The sequence below is a fragment of the Pelophylax lessonae genome, assembly GCF_965119305.1.
Source record: "Pelophylax lessonae genome assembly, chromosome: 13".
Taxonomy (NCBI): domain Eukaryota; kingdom Metazoa; phylum Chordata; class Amphibia; order Anura; family Ranidae; genus Pelophylax; species Pelophylax lessonae.
The window spans coordinates 179236972-179259932 of NC_138780.1; the positions used below are offsets into that span (position 1 = coordinate 179236972).

Here is a 22961-nt window from a genome sequence, read left to right on the forward strand (position 1 = left end):
AGTGTAGATTTGGTTACATTGTATCTCTGAGGAGATCCCTATTGGTCGGAGAGATTGGGGGGGTTTAGTATTATAGTAATATTAAACACTGAAATGTGATTTCCTTCCGCGCCCCGGATGTACGGAGGATCCTCCCTTCTATCTGTGTGATCGGACACTTCCCCTCCCCCATCTCCGACCGTTATCTCCATCCTCCTCTCTACATGGAGATAGGAAACTCCCGGTGGGAGGAGCCTGGGGTTTGGTCAGCACGGAGTGGGCGGGATCTCAGATTGATGAAAGCGCCGCACATTCACCCCGCCCAGACCCCGCCTCCTCTATAATGGCCAGCCGGGGAAGCCCCGCCCCTCAGCGGGCTCCGGAGGGATGAGGATGAGGTGGTCGGGCGGTTCCTGAGGGTCCCGGGATGTCGGAGGGGCCCCAGGAGGACGGAGGGGCCCCATTCTATATAAACCGGGGGGGCCTCCCCATCCAGGCCGACACCTGGGAGAGAATGTGGGGGCACATCGCCCGGACACACCCGAACGGGGAGGAGCTAGAGAGGCGGATCAGAGCGGCCACCGACCTGCCGAGGGTGAGACCTACCGCCCGGTGACCGATCTTCCCCCTCCCCCCCCCCAAATCACTGTCTTCTCCATCCCCCATTGTCATTACCATCCCCCATTCCTATTATTATCACCCCCCTCCAATCACTGACCCTTCTATTATCCATCCCCCCCTCCCTATTATCACCCCCCCTATCACTGGTCCTTCTATTATCTTCTCCTCCTCCATCCCCCCCCCCCCCATTGTCATTGCCACCCCCTCTCTATTATCACCCCCCCAAATCACTGTCTTCTCCATCCCCCCATTATCATTACCATCCCCCCTCCCTATTATTATCACCCCCCTCCAATCACTGACCCTTCTATTATCCATCCCCCCCTCCCTATTATCATTACCAACCCCCCCCTCCCTATTATCACCCCCCCCCCATCACTGACCCTTCTATTATCCTCTCCATCCCCCCACACATTGTCATTGCCGCCCCCCAAAAACCCTGACCCTTCTATTATCATCTCCACACCCCCCTCCCTATTATTATCGCCCCCCCCCCCCCATCACTGACCCTTCTATTATCATCTCCACACCCCCCTCCCTATTATTATCGCCCCCCCCCCCCATCACTGACCCTTCTATTATCCTCTCCTCCCACCTTTCCATTGTCTCATTGCCAACCCCCCCTCACTATTAACACCCCCCCCCCCCAATTACTGACCCTTCTATTATCATCTCCACTCCCCCCTCCCTATTATTATCACCCCAATAATTGACCCTTTTACTGTCTCCATTGCCACCCCTCTGCCTAATATCTCCCCCCCCCCCCCCCCCCCCCATCACTGATCCTTCTATTATCCTCTCCACCCCCCCCCCCCCCAATTACTGACCATTCCATTATCACTATATAATAATCACACCGGTGTGCGGCTCCCAGCAGGGGTCCGATGTTTCTGTACACCAAACCACACCCGTCCTGGAGCCGCTCACTCTCTCCTGTCATGCCAATTGTATGCAGGGAAACACAGATCCAATTCACAATTGTGACCCCAGCCTCACCCTTCCATCACCATCGCCTTCCTCCAGCCATGATTGAGCCGTATTATCACCATCCCCCATTCACCACCAATCACTGACCCCCTATTATTATTATTATTCTCTCTCCACCACCAAACACTCACCCTCTATTACCCCCCAATCCCCCCTCCACCACCAATCACTGACCCTTCCATCACTGTCCCCTTATCATCATTCCCCTCTACCCCCAATCACTGATCCCCTATTATCATCATTCCCCCTCCACCACCAATCACTGACCCCCCTATAATCACCAACCCCCCTCCACCACCAATCACTGACCCCCCTATAATCACCATCCCCCCTCCACCACCAATTAGTGATCCCCCTATTATCTTCATCATCCCCCCCCCCCCCACCATTTACTGACCCTTCTATTATCATCATACCCCTCCTCCTCCACCAATCACTGACCCCCCTATTATCATCATTCCCCCTCCACCACCAATCACTGACCCCCCTATAATCACCAACCCCCCTCCACCACCAATTAGTGATCCCCCTATTATCTTCATCATCCCCCCCCCCCACCATTTACTGACCCTTCTATTATCATCATACCCCTCCTCCTCCACCAGTCACTGACCCCCCTATTATCATCATTCCCCCTCCACCACCAATCACTGACCCCCTATTATCATCATCCTCCACCACCAATCACTGACCCCCCTATTATCATCATTCCCCCTCCACCACCAATTAGTGATCCCCCTATTATCTTCATCATCCCCCCCCACCATTTACTGACCCTTCTATTATCATCATACCCCTCCTCCTCCACCAATCACTGACCCCCCTATTATCATCATTCCCCCTCCACCACCAATCACTGACCCCCCTATTATCATCATTCCCCCTCCTCCACCAATCACTGACCCCCCCTATTATCATCATCCTCCACCCCCAATCACTGGCCTATTATCACTATCCCCCCCCCCCTCCACCACCAATCACTGATCCCCCTATTATCATAATCCTCCACCACCAATCACTGACCCTTTCATCAACAACCCTCACTCCATCACCAGTCGCTGACCCCCTATTATCTTCATTCCCCCTCCACCACCAATCACTGGCCTATTATCACTATCCCCCCCCCTCCACCCCCAATCACTGACCCTTTCATCACCATCCCCCCCTCCACCACCAATCACTACCCCCCTAAAATCACTATGCCCCCTCCACCACTAATAGCTGACACCCTATTATCACCATCCGTCCTCCGCCACCAATCACTGATCCCCCTATTATCATCATCCCCCCCCCCCCCCCCTTTCACCAATCACTGACACCCTATTATCATTCCCCCTCCACTACCAGTTACTGCCCCCTATATTATTATTTCCCCTCCACCACCAGTCACTAACCCCCCCTATCTCCTCATCCTCCACCACCAATCACTGACCCCCTAAAATCACTATGCCCGCTCCACCTCCAATCACTGACTCCCTATTATCAGCATCCCCCCTCCACCAGCAATCACTGACACTTTCCTCACCAACCTTCCACCACCAATCGCTGTCCCCTTACTACTGTCATCCCTCTCCACCACCAATCACTGACCCCGTATAATCACCATCCCCCCTCCGCATCTGTGACCCCCTATTATGCTTATCCCTATCCTCCACCACCAATCACTGACCCCCCTCCGCATCTGTGACCCCCTAATATGCTTGTCCCTATCCTCCACCACCAATCAGTGACCCCCTATTATCATCATTCCACCACCAATCACTGACCCTCTATATTCACTATGCCCCCTCCACCACCAATCACTGACCACCTTATTATCACCAACCGCCCCCCTCCACCACCAATCACTGACCCTCTATATTCACTATGCCCCCTCCACCACCAATCACTGACCACCTTATTATCACCAACCGCCCCCCTCCACCACCAATCACTGACCCTCTATATTCACTATGCCCCCTCCACCACCAATCACTGACCCCCTTTCATCACCAACCCCCCTCCACCACCAATCACTGACCACCTTATTATCACCAACCGCCCCCCTCCACCACCAATCACTGACCACCTTATTATCACCAACCGCCCCCCCTCCACCACAAATTGCTGACCCTCTGTATTCACTATGCCCCCTCCACCACCAATCACTGACCCTCTATATTCACTATGCCCCCTCCACCACCAACCCCCCTCCACCACCAATCACCCCTTTATTATCACCAACCCACCACCAATCACTGACCCCCTTTCATCACCAACCACCAATCACTGACCCCCTATTATTATCCCCGCTCCATCACCAATCACTGCCCCCCTATTATCACCCCCCCTCCACCACCAATCAATCACTGACCCCTGTATTATCATCCTATTTTAACTGGCCCCCATCCCATCTTTCATTTTTTTACTGTGCCCACATTCACCATCCCCCATTTTACTGCCCTCTGTCTCACAATCACAAAACCTAGCCTAACTGCAACCCCCCCCCCCCCCCATATTAAAAATCCTCAACTCTACATGCCCCCCCCCCCCCATTTTTTACTGCTCCACATCAGCATTCCTGTACCCTCACTGCCCCATCTCCTTCTCTTGGCAGGTGCCGGTCCCGGTGGTCCCGGTGTTCAGTGTGGGATCCACCGTCCCGGAGAAGGTGGAGGCCGTCCAGCGATACATCCGAGAGCTGCAGTATCCATTGTGCTCTGTGCTTGGGGGGGGGGCTAAACTGCCGACTAATTGTACAGTGGGGGTGGGGGGTGGGGGGGGGCACTGAGACAGGGTAAAGCGGGAATTCCACGTGTGATTTGGGGTTTTAAAGTTATTGGGGAAAATGAAACCTCTCTCGACCGTCTTTCCCTTAACTCATAATTCAGATACAACCACACTGGGACCCAATTCCTTCGAGATCAAGAAGACCAGGCCACTGACCGGGTATGGGGGTGATGGAGCGGGGTGGTAGTGAAGAGAATTAGGAATGGGAGTGGTGATGGGGGGGATGTGATGATAAATTACTAAAAAACCCGCCAAAAAAGGGATAAAAACTAGTCTGGTATGTCAGATCTAAACGTGTAACCACAGGCATGGAGGGCACCAGTTGGATAAGGGGAGGAAATGGTGTCCAGGAGTCCGACCAGAGAATCCAGAACAATGCCTGCAGGGGGAGGAACAATAGGGGGGGGGGGGGGGAGAGGTACAATATACCTATTCCGTGCAGCGCTCCTGGAACATTGCACCAGCCCTGTTAAAGATGAGGCGAGTGTATATTGATGGGGTATTTGTGTAGTCCAGACCGTTACGAACTTCACTTTGCAGGGCGCTGCATACCTCTGGATGAATAGGCTATTGTTTTACCCCCTCCGGCATGGTTATTGGACTCCGGGACACCATTTCCTCACCTTATCCAACTGGCGCCCTCCACGCCTGTGGCTTCACGTTTAGATTTTACATAACAGACCGATTTTCACCCCTTTTTTGGGGGGCTTTTCCGTGACATTGCTTTATTAACCATATCCAACAAACCCTTGAAGAAGCCAATAGTGTGAAAGGCGTTGGGTAGTTGCACCTCTTCATGGTCATCACAGAGGACAAGAGGGCACTCTTTACATCTAGAGCAGGGGTGTCAAACTCCATTTCATCAAAGGGCCGCATAAGCAGTATGATTGCTCTCAAAGAAGGGCCAGTTGTATCTAGGGAATGCTACATACAGAGTTCAGGAGTGCATAAGGTACAGAGTGTAGGGTTTAGGGGTGCACAGTGTGCAACCCAACCCCCACAAAGGGCACTCTTTACATCTAGAGCAGGGGTTTCAAACTCCATTTCATCAAAGGGCCGCATAAGCAGTAGGATTGCCCTCAAAGAAGGGCCAGTTGTATATAGGGAATGCTACATACAGAGTTCAGGAGTGCATAAGGTACAGAGTGTAGGGTTTAGGGGTGCACAGTGTGTGCAACCCAACCCCCACAAAGCTTTCTTGCCTCTCCCTCTCCTACCTGGTCTGGCTCTAGTACCTTCCTGTGTAGACGGCTCTGCCTCGCCTTTCAAAGAGGTCGTTCTCTCTTCTGAACTTCTGGAGATCTGTCCCTGTCATTAGTGTGTGCAGGGATCTGTTACTTCTGGGAGCTGCTGTGTTTGCAAGTGACAACAGGGAGCGGAGGGCTAGAGCCGGAGGAGGTAGAATGGAGTTTAATGGTGTTCCAGCTGCAGAACTGGGAGCGAGGGCCACTTGATAAAGCCCGGAGGGCCAGATTCGGTCTGCAGGCCTTGTGTTTGATGTGTAATCTACAGGAAAAGAGATTTAATTTCCAAATACAGAAGGTTTTCTTCACAGTAAGAGCTGTAAATATGTGGAATTGACTCCCTCCCTCTGGCCAGCTCAGTAGATTGCTTTAAAAAAGTCCTGGATTCTTTCCTGGGTGTACATAATATTACTGGGTACTAATATATTTATAGGTAAAGTTGATCCAGGGAATATCCGATTGCCGCTGGGGGGGGGGGGGTCAGGAAGGATTTTTTCCCCCTGCTGTAGTAAATTGGATCATGCTTTAATGGGTTTTTCTCCTTCCTCTGGATCAACTGCAGGGATAGGATTGTGTATATGGAATTGTACACTGAATACAATTTTAAATGCAACACTTTGGTTTTTGCCCCCATTTTTCATAAGCTGAACTCAAAGATCTAAGACTTTTTCTATGTACACAAAAGGCCGATTTCTCTCAAATATTGTGCACAAATCTGTCTAAATCTGTGTTAGTGATCACTTCTCCTTTGCTGAGATAATCCATCCACCTCACAGGTGTGGCATATCAGGATGCTGATTGGACAGCATGATTATTGCACAGAATATCCTGCGCTTATCCAACCAACTCTCTCTAAGGCCTCTTTCACACTATCCGTACGTCGGACGGATTCAGTTTTTCTCGGCGGGGGATCGAGCCGCTGATCTCCCGCTGAGCAGAAGGATGACGGCTGTGTCTCCACGCTGTGTGTGTGGAGACACAGCTGTCAGTTCCCCATGCATCTCTATGGGGGAAATCGGATGGGAACGGACCGTCAGTCCGTTCTCATCCGATCCGCTGGACGGATGGAAAATAAGGTTTCCATCTGTCCAGATTTGACGGATCGGGTCCGATGTCAGTGGACATGTCTCCGCTGACAGCTGATGCCCCATAGGAATGCATGGGGGGACCGTTCAGATCCGCCAAAAAAACGAACAGGCGGATCTGAACAGTCCGCCTGTGTGAAAGGGGCCTAAGAGTTATTGTGACCAATTGAGACAATTTGTGACTCTAGAGGTTGCGTTGGTGGTGTGATGATGAAGGTGTTGAAGGATAATGAAGATGGAGGGGACGGTGGAGGTTTCTGGGGGGAAGATGATGAGGTGATCAGTCTTGAAGATATTTCTCTCCAGCAGACTGATGGAAATGTTGGATGATGGGCATTTGGGGATGGTGAAGATGGGAGTGGTGACCAGTTCTAATTCTCTTTCTCTTTGGCAGATTGATGGACCTGGCGAAGGAGATGACCAAAGAAGCTTTGCCAATCAAATGTTTGGAGGCCGTCATTCTGGCCATGTATCCTTATGTGCACGCCATCGGTTTGTGTCAGGGAACTCTGAAGCATCTGCCAGAAATGCCCTCTCCATGTGTCCTGCCTCCAGGATTTATACTCACCAGTAGGGGCACTGAGAGCTGAAGTGTCCTGTGTGTATAGGCTGTGATCTGGCCATCACAGTGCTGGAGCTGTGGGCACGGCAGGGCTTTGCTAATAAAATGTTAGTGAATAAAGTGAACCTGTGTTAATTTCAAATATTCAATTGTGTGAGAAAATGGGGGGGGGGGGGGGGTCATTATCACATGATTGGTTTAACACAATTTACCCTTATTCACTGTGCCCTGTATGATTTGGAATTGGCGGGGCTCTGTGTGGCGGGAGGATGGGCATTTTCCATGGCACAATGGCACAGGATGGCAGAGCTCTATTTAATGGGAAGGCAGTGCCCTATGTGATGCAGGATGGTGGTAGTAGTCAGATGATGTGGGATGGCCATAATCTGTGTGATGTGGATGTCCCTGGGATGGTGGAACTGGGTGTGGGTGGCCTGTATGACACAGGCTGGCACTGTGTGATGTGGGGTGGCAGATCCCTGTGTGACCAGTGATTACTGTATTCTCCATGATACAGAATGGGGGTGCCCTGTATAGTTTTCGTTTATTTCTACCTTTCATTGTCTTCCTGACCTCCATCCACAGTTATTTGACCAACAGTATCTCCACCCTGGAGCGTTTCCCCATCAGCTTCAAGACTCAGTTCTCCGGTGGCTGTTTCCGGCATATTGTTCTCGGCTTATACTGTAACGGGTATTTTGGTGCTGTGGGGATCAGCCGCCGGGAGGACCTGATGTACAAGCCGCTCCACTATCGGACTCTCAGTGATCTGTTGGTGGATTTCCAGGAGGCGTATACTCGATGTTGGCACACGCTGCGCAAGGTGAAGATTGGCCCCTTTGTGTCACATGACCCCCACAGCGTGGAGCAAATCGACTGGAAGCATTCGGTGGTGGACGTGCAGGAGCTGAGTGCAGAGGGGCTCCGCAGGGAGCTGGAGAGACACAGCAGGGAGATGAGACTCAGGGTAAGGAAGGGAATACGGGTCTCTGTGGGGTGGGTGGGGGCATGAAATTCTGGATGCCCCATTGTGTGACATAACCCCCCCAACAATCCTTCTTTTCCCTTCTCAGATTACCAAGGGACCCCCTTCACCTCCTAAGGAGAGAAAGAGGGACATCACCCCATCCCCCCAGCGAGGACAGTCCAGCCCACAACGCAGGGAGCGGCAGGACAGACGGTAACTTACAGGCACTCTTACTGCATATGAGGTTCCCTAGTGTGCACAGGGGATGTTGTGTTTATAGTGGCTGCCTTTTTAGGATGGCATAGGCTCAGTTATGGAAAATAAAGTCAGCTGTGCACAGGAAAATCTAAGCTAAGGTGATGGACCTCGTCTCTCTTCCTCAGAAATCACTGTTCGCTTATCAAGGATCTCCAAACTACGGCCCTCCAGCTGTTGCAGAACTACACGTCCCATGATGCATTGTAATACTCTGACATTCACAGATGTGACTAGGCATGATGGGAATTGTAGTTCCTGAACAACTGGAGGGCCATAGTTTGGAGACCCCTGGCTTAGGTAGTTTATTATTTTATCTTCGGATTCTTCAATCAACTCTCTCTCTCTTAATACCCAAAATAGACGCAGTATATCCAGATCCGTGCAACCTCAGTAAAACCTTGAGCTGTACCTGGACCACACACTGTGGGTATGGCCTGTAATGTTGCTTTGCACACTGGATCCTGGCACAGGTTCTCACCTTGCCACTTGGTGCAATGTGCTGTAGTCAGTCGCAGGGTGCTATACAGGTCCTGGTCCATCTCTATGGAACCCAGACCCTGAGGACCCCTTCTGGGGTAGGACCATCATGATGGTTGCAGGTTGAACCTTACATACAGTCCAGCATTGTAGACAGGGTCCCCCTTGTACCTCTGACCTTTTACCATAGTCTCACAGCAAATATGAGTTATTTACCTCCATGGTAAACAAAACCCACTGAAATATCACCTACCACTTCTCCCAAAAAGCTCTCCTATAGGTGACTCCAACCGGCTATTGCTCCCAGCACAAATTTCCAAAAGGTAGTGTTAAGGGGTTAGCTCGGTAGTGGGTGTGGGTGACCCCTTGGGTGGGTTCGTTACACAGAGAGACAGCCGAGTCTATGGTTTATTCTTCAATTTGCTGGAAACAAGTGCAAGCATCCAAACAGCATAAATCAAACAAACATAAAATAAACCCTGGCCACTTGGGGCGTCTACCTTCACAACACAGGAACCTACCTATGGTGTCTGTCCCAACCTACTGCTGGGCAGACACTGCTGGTCATACAGCAGAAGATCAATAGTCTATTTGTTTTCTTTTCACACAGAAAAAGTCCAACACCACCTCACCTTTTAGAAGTCTCTCAGCTCACTGCTCTCCTTAACGCACACAGCCTCAGGATGCAGCAATCAGTAGTCATCCTCTGGATAACTTATAGAGGCCTTAATTGCCTCATTCTGAATAGCTGAAGCTTTCCAACGTCCTTACACCTTTCTGGCTACCTCTGCAGCCGACACCCGATAGTAATTGGTGAATTGTCTAAACAAGGTAGAAATGTATCTTCCGTCTGTGACAACACCCACATATTTACCTGACTTCCGGTCACAGTAGTTACTTCTATAGAAACTAGCACCGTTCAAGGCATATAAGCATCATGATGACTAATAAATCGTATATTCATATTTATCACTAGAGTAATATATTGCAGAATCAAATACAAGATATCCTATAGACCAGCCTTTCGCAACCATTTTACCCCCAAGGAACCCCTAAAATAACTTTCAAGTCTTGGAACCTTTGCTGAAGCTAATTCATTATGGATCAATGGCAAAAATGCCTTGTATATTGGTGGTCAATAGAATACAATCCTTACAGCAGTGGTCAGAATGCCACTCTTACTGACAGCTAAAAAAATAATTTGTGTCATGCTACTGGCCGTGCCAAGGGGACTGGTCCTGGAACTATGCAGGCACCATCAAATGGGATGTCAGTCAACCACGGCTCAAGGAACCCCTAGTAACCTCCGGAGGAACCCTTGTTGAAAATGGCTGCTATAGACAAATCTTTTGCAGAACTGCAATGGAACCAGTCACTTATCTTTGAATTACTAATGCAAGAATCCATCATGGTAAATTGTTTGAGCCCCTATATTCAAACTGATTAAGATGTCTTCTCAAGATAACACGGCTCATGGGTCCTCCTCCTTGATAAGGAATAGATACCAGTAATAATCCAAAACTTATTAAAGTGTCATAATGGATCTGAATGCCACAGTACAGTTATTAGATCCCACCATCTATCAACGAAAAATCTTTATAGATAGATAGAGATAATATATCTATATACAGTGCCTTGCGAAAGTATTCGGCCCCCTTGAACTTTTCAACCTTTTGCCACATTTCAGGCTTCAAACATAAAGATATAAAACTGTAATTTTTTTGTGAAGAATCAACAACAAGTGGGATACAATCATGAAGTGGAACGAAATTTATTGGATATGTCAAACTTTTTTAACAAATAAAAAACTGAAAAATTGGGCGTGCAAAATTATTCAGCCCCCTTAAGTTAATACTTTGTAGCGCCACCTTTTGCTGTGATTACAGCTGTAAGTTGCTTGGGGTATGTCTCTATCAGTTTTGCACATTGAGAGACTGAAATTTTTGCCCATTCCTCCATGCAAAACAGCGCAAGCTCAGTGAGGTTTGATGGAGAGCGTTTGTGAACAGCAGTTTTCAGTTCTTTCCACAGATTCTCGATTGGATTCAGGTCTGGACTTTGACTTGGCCATTCTAACACCTGGATATGTTTATTTGTGAACCATTCCATTGTAGATTTTGCTTTATGTTTTGGATCATTGTCTTGTTGGAAGACAAATCTCAGTCTCAGGCCTTTTGCAGACTCCATCAGGTTTTTAAATTAGAATTAAAACTCCTCCTACAAGCTTTAACCAGACTCTGATAGAAGTCACAGGACTGCTCTAACTGCTGATGATAAAAGGTATTTAGCAGTTTATACCTACTAAAACGCTTGCATTTCTGTGTACTGTGGGAGAGCAGATGCAGTGAATGCAGGCTCCTAGGTTTAAGGCCTGCTTTAGGCTTCAGCCTGTATAGGAGCGGTGTGAACAGCAAGCTTTGACAAAGCATTTGCAGAGCTTTCGGCACTTTTTTTCAACTCCAGATTGTAAATGTTGAACAGGTTCTTCAGTAGAAGCCCAATGAGTGGGCGATACGCAGATAGTAGGAAGTAGCTGAGCCCGTGACGTCACTCAGCCACCGCGATCCGTGTGGAGTGGTGAGCAGACAGACGTGATAGACACTTAAAGTGCTTTTTATCATCTATTTTGTAAGTGTGTTTTATAGGGGCATTTTAAATAAACTTTGTTTAAATGGAGAGCACTATGTAGTCTGCCTTTGTGATTACATGAGGTTCGCAGAGCAGGATGCCTGGAGGGGAGATCGCAGCAGGAGTGTCTATATACAAGGCAGATCGATCTCATCTGTGAGGTGAGCAGGTTTTCCAGCCGGTGGTGGTGGTGGTGTGCACTTTTCTGGTGTCATTAAGTGAAGGGTGATTGAAGAACACTGCGGTGGATTACTTTTTTCATTTATGGATTTTGTTTTTTTGGGAGGAGATTTCTTCATGAATTTTTGATTGATTGATTGACACTTTTTTTTTTTTTATATTTATGGTGGTTTTGGGTTTGTGCTGCACTGTAAGGCCCCTTTCACACGCCCAACGGAGTCCGTTCTTCTCAGCGGGGGATTGATCCGCTGATCCCCGCTGAGCAGGCGGATGACGGCTCCGTCTCCACTCTGTGTGCAGAGACAGAGCTGTCAGATCCCCGCTGTCCTCTATGGGGAGATCTGATGAGAACGGATCGCCTGTCCGTTCTCATCCGATCCAATCCTCCAGACAGATGGAAAATAGGGTTTCCATCCGTCCGGATTTCACGGATCGGATCGCAGCGAGTGTCAGCAGATATGTCTCCGCTGACACCCGCTGCCCCATAGGGATGCATAGAACACCTGATCCGGGCCGCCTGAAAAACTGACAGGCGGATCGGATCGCCCGTGTGAAAGGGGGCCTAAGTATGTTTATGTAATTTGTAGTGTGGTTGAATCACTAAGTGTACAGCAGCAACCTAATATAGTTAAGGAATACATTGAAATAATATATATTGACACACAGGATTGGGTGGTAAAAGTGAGAGGTAGCGCTGATTGTATCCCATACACGGGTATGTATAACATATATTAATTTTTTTTTTTTTTTTATAGGAAAAGACTTTACAATCACTTCAACTGCAAGCTTTGCCCAGGGGATGATAAATAAGGTGATCTAATTCTGTTATTCCTCACTCCTCCAGCAGTCGGCGCTCTCCTCCACTGCTTTATAATGTGGACAGGTCCTCCGCATCCTGCACTGTACAGGATGACTTCATAATGAGGCAGCAAACGGAAGGGGGGGGGGGGGGGGAGCCACCCAGAAAGGAGGAAGTCTGCGTGAGCGAGGAATAATGGAAGTATATCAACGTATCATTCCCACGGAAAAAGCAGCAGTTAACCCTTGCAAGAGTAAAGATTTGTTGTTCCTGGAGTTCACCTTTAATTACGCATCCATGGAAGACCCTATTATGAACAGTAATACAAATAACATTTGGAAAAAAAAAATAGTCGCATAGCAATTCGTGTGTCGAAGTGAGCATACATTTGTTTTATGTGAATTAACCAGACTGTGAGAATAGAGAGAAACCAATGTTCTTATGGTATTTTCTCTTTGGGTTGAATATCCTTTATTCCTCACTTGGAGGTGATTAACCACTTCTGGACCGAAAGGTTTTACCCCCCCCCCCCCCCACGCCCATGAGGATGGATAGGCCCAGAAAGGTTCTAAATTCGGAAACGTGATACATTTCCATGTAAATTCTCTGGCAAGGGTCAAATTTTGGCTTTTCGGTGATGAATTGATCGGTATATGAATTGCTTTGATCCACAATAGTTCCTTACCGATCTTCCATGAAAAAACACTCATAAAATAAACCAAGGGGAGTAAAATCGTCTTTCTGGGTTGGCCAGTGAATGGGGGGGGGGGGGGGGGGAGTACGAGCGCTGCATAATCTGTGGGCTCCAATCAGGAAGGACACTATGGGCTCTATGGGCCTGTCTTCAAATTATTGGTGGCTGCGGGACACTACTTATGCTAGCCACCAGACCACCTTAAACTGCACTTATGGGACTCGCCACGTCACCAAGTGTTATTGCAGTGCTGGTTTGACTACTACCAGGATGTACTAGGCCACTGGTGCTTGCCAGTTCACCAGAATGTTGAGCGGCACTCTCTGGGGCATACGAGAACACTGCGATTGTTGCACCTCAGCAACAGAAGAACGGGTTGAGTACTCCTGACTTTAGCAGGGACAACTACTCTGTCATCAGAGCTATCTGTCAGGGTGCCGCTGCTCTCTATAGGTTCGAATACTGAGCCTGGTTCTGACAATGAGGCTTTCTCATCGCTCTCATCTCTCATGCTCGGCATCGTGTAGGCCTCTTCACTAGTGTACCTCTGTTTGGACATTTTGGCCAATACATTTATAGGTACCTAGTGTGACTCACAGGTAAAAAAGCACCTGGTTGTCAAGGACTGTTTGAACCGCTACCAAAAAGTTTAAATGCTTTAGGTTTTAATTCAACTTACAATTTATTACTAAATATGTGGCAGGCAATCTGACGCTAACGTTAACGCTAACTGATGTCACCTATAGATGGAGTGATCAGAAAAAAGATCTGTACACTATAATAGTGACACTGTGACAGGGCAATGAAGGGGTTAACTGGGGTTAATCAGGGGGTTAAATCTTTATTAGGGGATATATGGCGGGTACAAACCTATCTGGGACTGCCTCTAACTACCACTAAACGGTCTCTCACACTACCTGAAGGCACAAGTGGCACTAATACAGTGATCGGTAACTTATCTGTATAATGTATATAGTGTACACTGTGGCAGGTAGTGAAAGGGTTAACTGGGGGTTACATGTGTGTCTATGTGTACTGGTGTCAGTGTAGTGCTTGTGTACTCAGTTGATGGGAGTACACGAGGAGAGAAGATTGCATCATTTCCTGTGTTTACATTACACAGGCACAGAACGTTCTGCAATTGGTCCGACCTGATCACCAGGTCCAGGCCAAAAATCATTGGCATGGACCTTATGGCTGATCGGTTGTGAACCGAATCAGAACAGCGTGGGGACAGCAGGCACGTGCGACCCGACCGGCTTACAGTTACGTCGGTTCGCACAGCCGAGCCACCTTGCCACAGTAAAACTGCAGCGGGTGGTCGGCAACTGGTTAAAGTATCCCAATTCCTTTGTTCACATTTTAGGCCTTTTTTTTTTTTTCTTTTTTCCAGTGGGAACCTCAAGCACTGATGCATGTAATAGCAAGGGGGGCTGGGCTGTGCTACAGTGTCTATTGTTGCTAGAGGGGATATATTTTTGTTGGGGGGGTTGTATTGTTTCTGGGGAGATCTAATATCTCTGGAAGATTTCCATTTTGGGGGTGTTTGTGCCATCCTGCCAGGGAAATAAACACCCGCACCCCAAACATGTCTGTTTAAAAAAAATTGCTGGTTAGGTGCGTTTTTTTTTTTTTAATGCTGAATTACTCCTGTAAGGAAAAATGCTGTTCACCATACAATAAACCAGTGTGCATGAGTCCTAACAGGAGTAAAGCTGGCCATACATTATATAAGTTTCTTCAATTTCCTAGATTTAACTTCAACTATGTACTGCAAGGGCCTGAATGATTGCATAAAAAATTGAAAGTGTTTCGGTTTGACCTCATATTTGGCTTTGGTAAATCCTAAAGGAAAATTTCACAAGAAAATTGTATAATGTATGGCCAGCCTTACTCTGCGTACTTATAAGACTGGCAACATTCTAGTGATAAGGTGCAGCTGTGCAGAATGGAAAAAGTCTGCTACGACCTTTGAAAGCAGACTTTAGGGCCCCCATGCACACGGCCCAATGAGACCGTGCAACATAAACTGTGGGCAGATTTCTCTTTTGTTCATCGACGGAGACAGCTCCAGATCTTCTTGACCATTGGGTTTATGTTGCCCCCTACAGGAGTAGGACACTAGGCAGAAAAAAGTTTGACTACCCCTATAGGGCAGTCCCAGGGGGTATACTGTGACTTCCTGCTATAGGTCTTCAGTTTTTTTCTGCCTAGTCTGGACCTAGTGATTTGCTGGGATCTCTGGTTCTAGCATTTTTTTCTTCTTGTATTATTTTCTGTTCCTGTGAGAACTACAATCAATGGCCAGACTGGATATCCTAGATCCTTACGGTCTTCCCAGTCTGGCCAGCGAGCGTAACCCAAACTCAGCTTCGCACTAGGATTGTCGCAACATAGCCCCACTGGGTGGGAGCTGGCTAGCCAGTTAAGCACCTCGCGAGAACGCATAGCCCTGGTCACGACCTGTGTTGCAGTGTGCCTCTGGCCTGCAGCACCTTAATTCCAAGATGATGTGGTGGTCTGCCTGTAGTGCCCACCCAGTTCCATGATGTGGTAGTGTCCCCCCCTCCCCCTTGGTGGACGTGGGCCCCTCCCTGGGAATGTTTGACCTCTGAGTCCCCCCCCCAGTCCCTCTAAACAAACAGTCACTGTGGGTTTTTTGGCCCCCGCCCCTCTCCAGGTGAGGTAGGAGCTGTCTTTGCCACATGCTCCGGAAGGGGGGAGGGGGCTGGATGTGGTGGTGGCTGACTGAGTTGCATAACTGGGGGGTTTTTTGGGCGGGTTCCCTGCCTCCTAGGGCAGGGACCTCCTTTGGGCTCCCTGCCATGATTGTTGGGCTGGGGGGAGCGGATGTTTTTATTATCCGCGAGTACGTCCCTCACGCAGCTGGATCAGGCCAAAAATGTATGCTTTGCTGCCTACTCGCGGCTGGCAGACCAAGTTGTCCAACAGGGCAGGCAGCCAGATCGGGCCAAAAATCTAGGCCGCAGCCTGCTGTCCAAGTTGCTGGCCAAGCTGACAGAGCTGCCAATGGGCACGCACCTCCCGTGGCTGAATCACCCCCAGTGTGGTTTCCATTGCCCTTGTGGTATCTCAACTTGGTGCAGTTGGTTCTTCGGTAACCACCGTTGGAAAATATTTGCAAGATTCCTCTGCTTACATTGTCCCAGAAGGTAGCCTTGGTGGCTTTTTCTTCTGCACGTAGCTTTTCAGAGCTGGCAGCTTGTCTTGTCGTTCACCTTACTTGGTGGTTCACGGAGATAAAGTGCTGCTTTGTCCCTGCCAGTTGATCCTTCCTACAGTCATCTCTGATTTCATTTAAATGAAGTCATTGTGTTACCTTCCTTGTGTCCTAAGCCCCCTAAAGATTGCCCGAACGACATCTAAAGAATGTAAGGCAATCAGGGTGTACCGGGCGGCAACCGAGTCATTCCGAAAATCAGCCTATTTGTCTTTATGGATGGACCCTGTAAGGGGCTGGCAGCGTCTGCTGCCACCATTTCCATATGGATTAGGCAGACGGTGGTGCAGGCCTATTCCATTAAGGGCCAGGATCCTCCTTTCCCTGTTAAGGCGCATCCTACATGGGCGCTTAATACCTCTTGGGCATTCCGTCATCAGGCGTCAGTAGTGGAGGTTTGCAAGGCGGCCGGCCACCTGGTCGGGCCGTGCACTTTTACAAAATTTTATAAGGTAGACGTGTTGGCATCTGTGGGTGCTTTTTTTTTTTTTTTTTGGCCGCAAGGGTTTGCAGGCCGATGTTGGAGAGGATTAGTCCACTTTGAGGATGTACTTTTGTCAGATGAGCTCCAGTTGTTCCTGGTTGAGCGCCTATTTTACCTGGCTGGCTATGTTTAGCCTTTGGGGAAGTATGTTTGTTTGTTGCGGTGTTCTTCCCACCCCTCATGTTGACACTGCTTTGGGACGTCCCAAGACTGAAGAAGATATGGAGCTGTGTCCATCAATGAGCAAAAGAGAAAACTGGATTTTTGTCTTACCATAAAATCATTTTCTCTGATCATTGACTGACACAGCTCCCATCCCTCTATTGAGTTGAAGGTTATATGTTCTTCTGACACTGCTTGTTTCAAAACTGAAGACCTATGGCAGGAAGTGGGCATATACCCCCTGGGACTGCCCTATAGGCGTAGTAAAACTTTTTTCCGTCTAGTGTCCTACTCCTGTAGGGGGCAGCATAAACCCAGGGGTCAAGAAGGTATGGCGCTGTGTCTGTCAATGAACATCAGATAAAAGTATTTTACCGTAAGACAAAAATGCAGTTTTCCACACACAGGAGACACTTTGCAGTATACACCCACTCATATTAATGAAAGGCTGTACACAGGTACCCTACTTGCGTGACTTCACAAACAAGTCACATTCAGGGATTCCCACCTCTATGAGAGTTTACACAAATATGGTCCTATACCTGCATACAGCCAATTCATTACTATGGGTGGCTGTACACTTTAGCTATGGGATTGATTTACTTAGCCCAGGTTCACACTGAGGCTGTTCAGCTGAACTCACACATTTTCAAGCTGGCATTTCACAGACATCTGTGCAGGTTCCTGCACAGATTTCTATTGAACCCTGCCCACCCCCCCGAAGTCGCAAAGTCAGCGGCGCACTGATTCGGACGTTGCAATTGCCTCCGATTTGACATGTCAGACCAATGTGAACGTGGCCTAAAACTGGAGAGTGCAAAATCTGGTGCAGCTGTGCATGGTAGCCAATCGGCTTCTAACTTCAGCTTGTTCAATTAAGCTTTAACAATAAAACCTGGAAGCTGATTGGTTTCTATGCAGATCTGCACTAGATTTTACAGTTTTAGTAAATCAACCCCTAGTCTCTCAATTACGCCTGCAGTTTACGCTGTGTGGCTTCATGCGCCCTGGTGCGTGATGCCTGGTTGTGATCTAATGAGGCTGGCAACATTGCAGCACATTACATTAAACCAGAACTAAAGTCATAACCCTCCATTACTCTATCCAAAATTTTAATAAATGTTATAACTACCGTGACAGTTTCTCTCTTCGCACCCCCCCCAGCCCAGCCATCTGTGTCCTATAGAGATTTCTCTTCATTTCCTATCCCATAGCTAAAACGGAAGTGAGAAAAATCCCTGGCTGTCCCCAGAATGAGCTTTGGTTGTACTTATCCATTTTAAGGTTAAACAAAAAAAAAAAATAAAAAATTACTTTTTCCCTCTTACAAAGAAATGAAGGGTCCATTATTTTTATCATATGTGTATCATTTAAAATAGAGACAGAATATCAACCAAAAAAAACACATGATACAAATGTTATAAATTGAGTTTCAGTTCAGTAAGAAAAATAAGTATTTGATCCCCAAGAAAAACATGACTTAGTACTTGGAGAAATTGTTGGTAAGATGTTTTTTGTTATGAGGTTTGCACTCATCTCAGGAGGGATTTTGGTCCACTCTTTATAGATCTTCTCTAAATCCTTAAGGTTTCTTGGCTGTCACTTGGCAACTCGAAGTTTCAGCTCCCTCCATACATTTTCTATAGGATTAAGGTCTGGAGACTGACTTGGCCACTCCATAACCTTAATGTGCTTCTTTTTGAGCCACTCCTTTGGCGGTATGTTTTGGGTCATTGTCATGCTGGAAGACCCATCTTCAGTGTTCTGGCTGAGGGAAGAAGGTTCTCATCCAAGATTTTACAATGGCACCGTCCATTGGGCTCTTAATGTGGTAAAGTCGGTCTTGTACCTTTAGCAGAGAAACAGCCTCCAAGCATAATATTTCAACGCCTGTGCTTGACTGTAGGGATGGTGTTCTTTGGCGAAAGCAAAGATGCTGACTCTGACCCCAACAATGCGAGTCTAGTTACTGCCAAAGAGCTCAATTTTAGTCTCATTTGACCACAGCACTTTCTACTAATCCTTCCCTGAATCTTTTAGATGCTTATTGGCAACCTTCAGCCAGGCCTATATGGACCTTGTGGGTGCTGCAGGATTTCAATCCATGGCGGCGTGTTTTGTTAAGCCTCGTACACACGCAACGATTATCGGCCGACTGATCGGCCGTCATTTGTCCAGTGTTGTTGTGTTGGTTGAAATGTGCTCTAGACTGCACACAAATTTTAACGGCCAACAAAAACCAACTTCAGAAGTGATGTCATGTGCTGGTTTACATTCCGTGTGTTTTTTCATCTCTGAGTATGTCCAGTCTTGCTCATCTGATTTTTGTCTGCCGAAATCTGTACTGACTGACGGAAAATCGGCCGTTGTGTTGACGGCCAACAAAAATTTTATAGCATGCACACCAGATTTTGTTCAGCCGAAAAGTCGGAGTCGGTTGTCGGAAGCATCATACTAACAAGCTGAAAATCGGCCGATCGGATGTTGGCCGAAAATTCACGGCCAACTATTGTTGCGTGTGTACGAGGCTTTACCAATGGTTTGTTTGGTGCTCCCAACTGCCTTGAGATCATTCACAAGTTCCTCCTGTGTAGTTCTGGGCTGATCCCTCACTTTTCTTACGATCATCCTTACCCTATGAGGTAAAATCTGGCATGGAGCTCCAGACTGAGGACGATTGATGGTTATTTTGGATTTCCATTTGCAAATAATCCCTCCAACCGTTGTCTCCTTCTTGCTGATGCTCTTGTAGCCTATTCCAGCCTTGTGCAGGTCTATAATCTTCTCCCTGATGTCCTTTGACAGCTTTTTGGTCTCATCTGAGGGTTTGAATGGAAGAAAAAGATTCTGTGGACAGGTGTCTATACACGAGTTGTTGTTAAGAGCACCTTCTTAAATTGACAGGCCTAGTCTCTGTACCACATACTGTAGCCAGGATTATTGGTGGTTGATAGGGGAATCAAATACTTATTTTACTCAAACTGCAACTCACTTTATAACATTTGGATCAGGTTTTTTTTTTTTTTTTCTGGTTGATATTCTGTCTCTAGCCTTTAAATACACCGATGATAAAAAAAAAAACATACAGTGCATTGCGAAAGTATTTGGCCCCCTTGAACTTTTCAACCTTTTGCCACATTTCAGGCTTGAAACAAAGATATAAAACTGTAATTTTTTGTGAAGAATCAACAAGTGGGACACAATCATGAAGTGGAACGAAATGTATTAGATATTTCAAACTTTAACAAATAAAAAACTGAAAAATTGGGCGTGCAAAATTATTCAGCCCCTTTACTTTCAGTGCAGCAAACTCTCTCCAGAAGTTCAGTGAGGATCTCTGAATGATCCAATGTTGACCTAAATGACTAATGATGATAAATAGAATCCACCTGTGTGTAATCAAGTCTCTGTATAAATGCACCTGCACTGTGATAGTCTCAGAGGTCCGTTTAAAGCGCAGAGAGCATCATGAAGAACAAGGAACACACCAGGCAGGTCCGATACTGTTGGGGAGAAGTTTAAAGCCGGATTTGGATACAAAAAGATTTCCCAAGCTTTAAACATCCCAAGGAGCACTGTGCAAGCGATAATATTGAAATGGGAGTATCAGACCACTGCAAATCTAGGAAGACCTGGCCGTCCCGTTAAACTTTCAGCTCATACAAGGAGAAGACTGATCAGAGATGCAGCCAAGAGGCCCATGATCACTCTGGATGAACTGCAGAGATCTACAGCTGAGGTGGGAGACTCTGTCCATAGGACAACAATCAGTCGTATACTGCACAAATCTGGCCTTTATGGAAGAGTGGCAAGAAGAAAGCCATTTCTTAAAGATATCCATAAAAAGTGTTGTTTAAAGTTTGCCACCCGTCACCTGGGAGACACACCAAACATGTGGAAGAAGGTGCTCTGGTCACATGAAACCAAAATCGAAATTTTTGGCAACAATGCAAAATGTTATGTTTGGCGAAAAAGTAACACAGCTCATCACCCTGAACACACCATCCCCACTGTCAAACATGGTGGTGGCAGCATCATGGTTTAGGCCTGCTTTTCTTCAGCAGGGACAGGGAAGATGGTTGGAGCCAAATACAGGACCATTCTGGAAGAAAACCTGATGGAGTCTGCAAAAGACCTGAGACTGGGACAGAGATTTGTCTTCCAACAAGACAATGATCCAAAACATAAAGCAAAATCTACAATGGAATGGTTCACAAATAAACATATCCAGGTGTTAGAATGGCCAAGTCAAAGTCCAGACCTGAATCCAATCGAGAATCTGTGGAAAGAACTGAAAACTGCTGTTCACAAACACTCTCCATCCAACCTCACTGAGCTTGAGCTGTTTTGCAAGGAGGAATGGGCAAAAATTTCAGTCTCTCGATGTGCAAAACTGATAGAGACGTACCCCAAGCGACTTACAGCTGTAATCGCAGCAAAAGGTGGCGCTACAAAGTATTAACTTAAGGGAGCTGAATAATTTTGCACGCCCAATTTTTCAGTTTATTTGTTAAAAAAGTTTGAAATATCCAATAAATTTCATTCCACTTCATGATTGTGTCCCACTTGTTGATTCTTCACAAAAAATTACAGTTTTATATCTTTATGTTTGAAGCCTGAAATGTGGCAAAAGGTCGCAAAGTTCAAGGGGCCGAATACTTTCGAAATGCACATATATACATACATACACACACCATTCATTTCTTTGTAAGTGGGCAAGGGGAACAAATTTCTCTTCTGTACAACCACTTTAATATGTACAATAAGTACATTGCATTGGGCCCAGTTCTCACAACAGTCTGGTAAATTTGCATAAAGCATATGTTCATGCAATTCCACAGGACGAATAGCTATGCAATATTTTATAAATACACCCCTGAGTGTATGTAAATGCAACACTTTTTGGGATGGAGAGTGGAAGAGTTCTAGCCTCCGTCAAGTCTGTATTGCGATCTGTGTGGGTGTTACCTGAGGTGGTCTGCATGCAAATACGGCCCACTTCTCCAGAATAACATCCATCTATCAAGGCATTTTGACATTTGTATAACTCCTCCCAAGAGCCAGCCCAATGTTTGCATAAGGAAGGGGGACTCTTGAGAGGAGTACGGGGGTAGGGGGCTGTGATACTTTCAGAAAGCTATGTACAGCACTCTGCAGGCTCCTCCTGCCAGTATTGCATAGAGAAGTACTTAGTGATGACACCCAGCAGGAAATCTGGATAAAAATGTTATAAAAGCATGATTTGATGCGGACAGGCACATTTGAAAATCTACTCACACTCGTATAACAGATCTTCTCTTTTCACTTACCAGGTCATCGTCTGGGGAAAAACCTTCCGACCCCAAATCCTTACCTGACCTCAGTGGGTACCAAATCCGGGTGTGACCTGTACCACCTTCATACCATCTGGATTGGATATGAAATCCGCCCTTTTAGATGTAGATGACCCCGCCCCATTTGTGTCAGCCCAGGACGAAGGCGCACTGAATTCCCATGATCCAACAGCTACGACCGCCGGAGGCGGAACTACAAACCACGTGATGTATAGCTGGGGACAGGGCCACCTCCCCTCCCTCCAACCCTGGCTGTGACCACTGTGGGAGGGGCTGCAGGTCAGAAATAATCTTTTGAAGTTTTGCCTTAGCACCATGCCATATGTGCCAGCCTATCGCCCTCATCGCCGCCGGGTTACCCATGCCCGACGGTAAGCACCCTCACTGCCTCCAGGTGACCCACGCCTGGTGGAGAGCCCACCCCTTTTCCAGCTATTTATTTATTCCAACACTTTTACACTAAATCCTAATAAAGCGGAAGATCTGCCGCG

The 22961-nt window shown here is 47.3% G+C and overlaps 1 protein-coding gene across 1 annotated transcript; it reads left to right on the top strand.

The window, feature by feature from the left end:
- The first annotated feature begins 291 nt into the window (after positions 1 to 291).
- On the top strand, positions 292 to 22959 carry VASH1 (vasohibin 1). The gene is given in 8 exon segments (XM_082242782.1): positions 292 to 574; positions 4184 to 4272; positions 4458 to 4482; positions 4484 to 4515; positions 7080 to 7154; positions 7833 to 8214; positions 8321 to 8427; positions 22450 to 22959. Coding segments are annotated over 8 exon segments (951 nt in total). The 5' UTR covers positions 292 to 406; the 3' UTR covers positions 22523 to 22959.
- Positions 22960 to 22961: the final 2 nt, after the last annotated feature.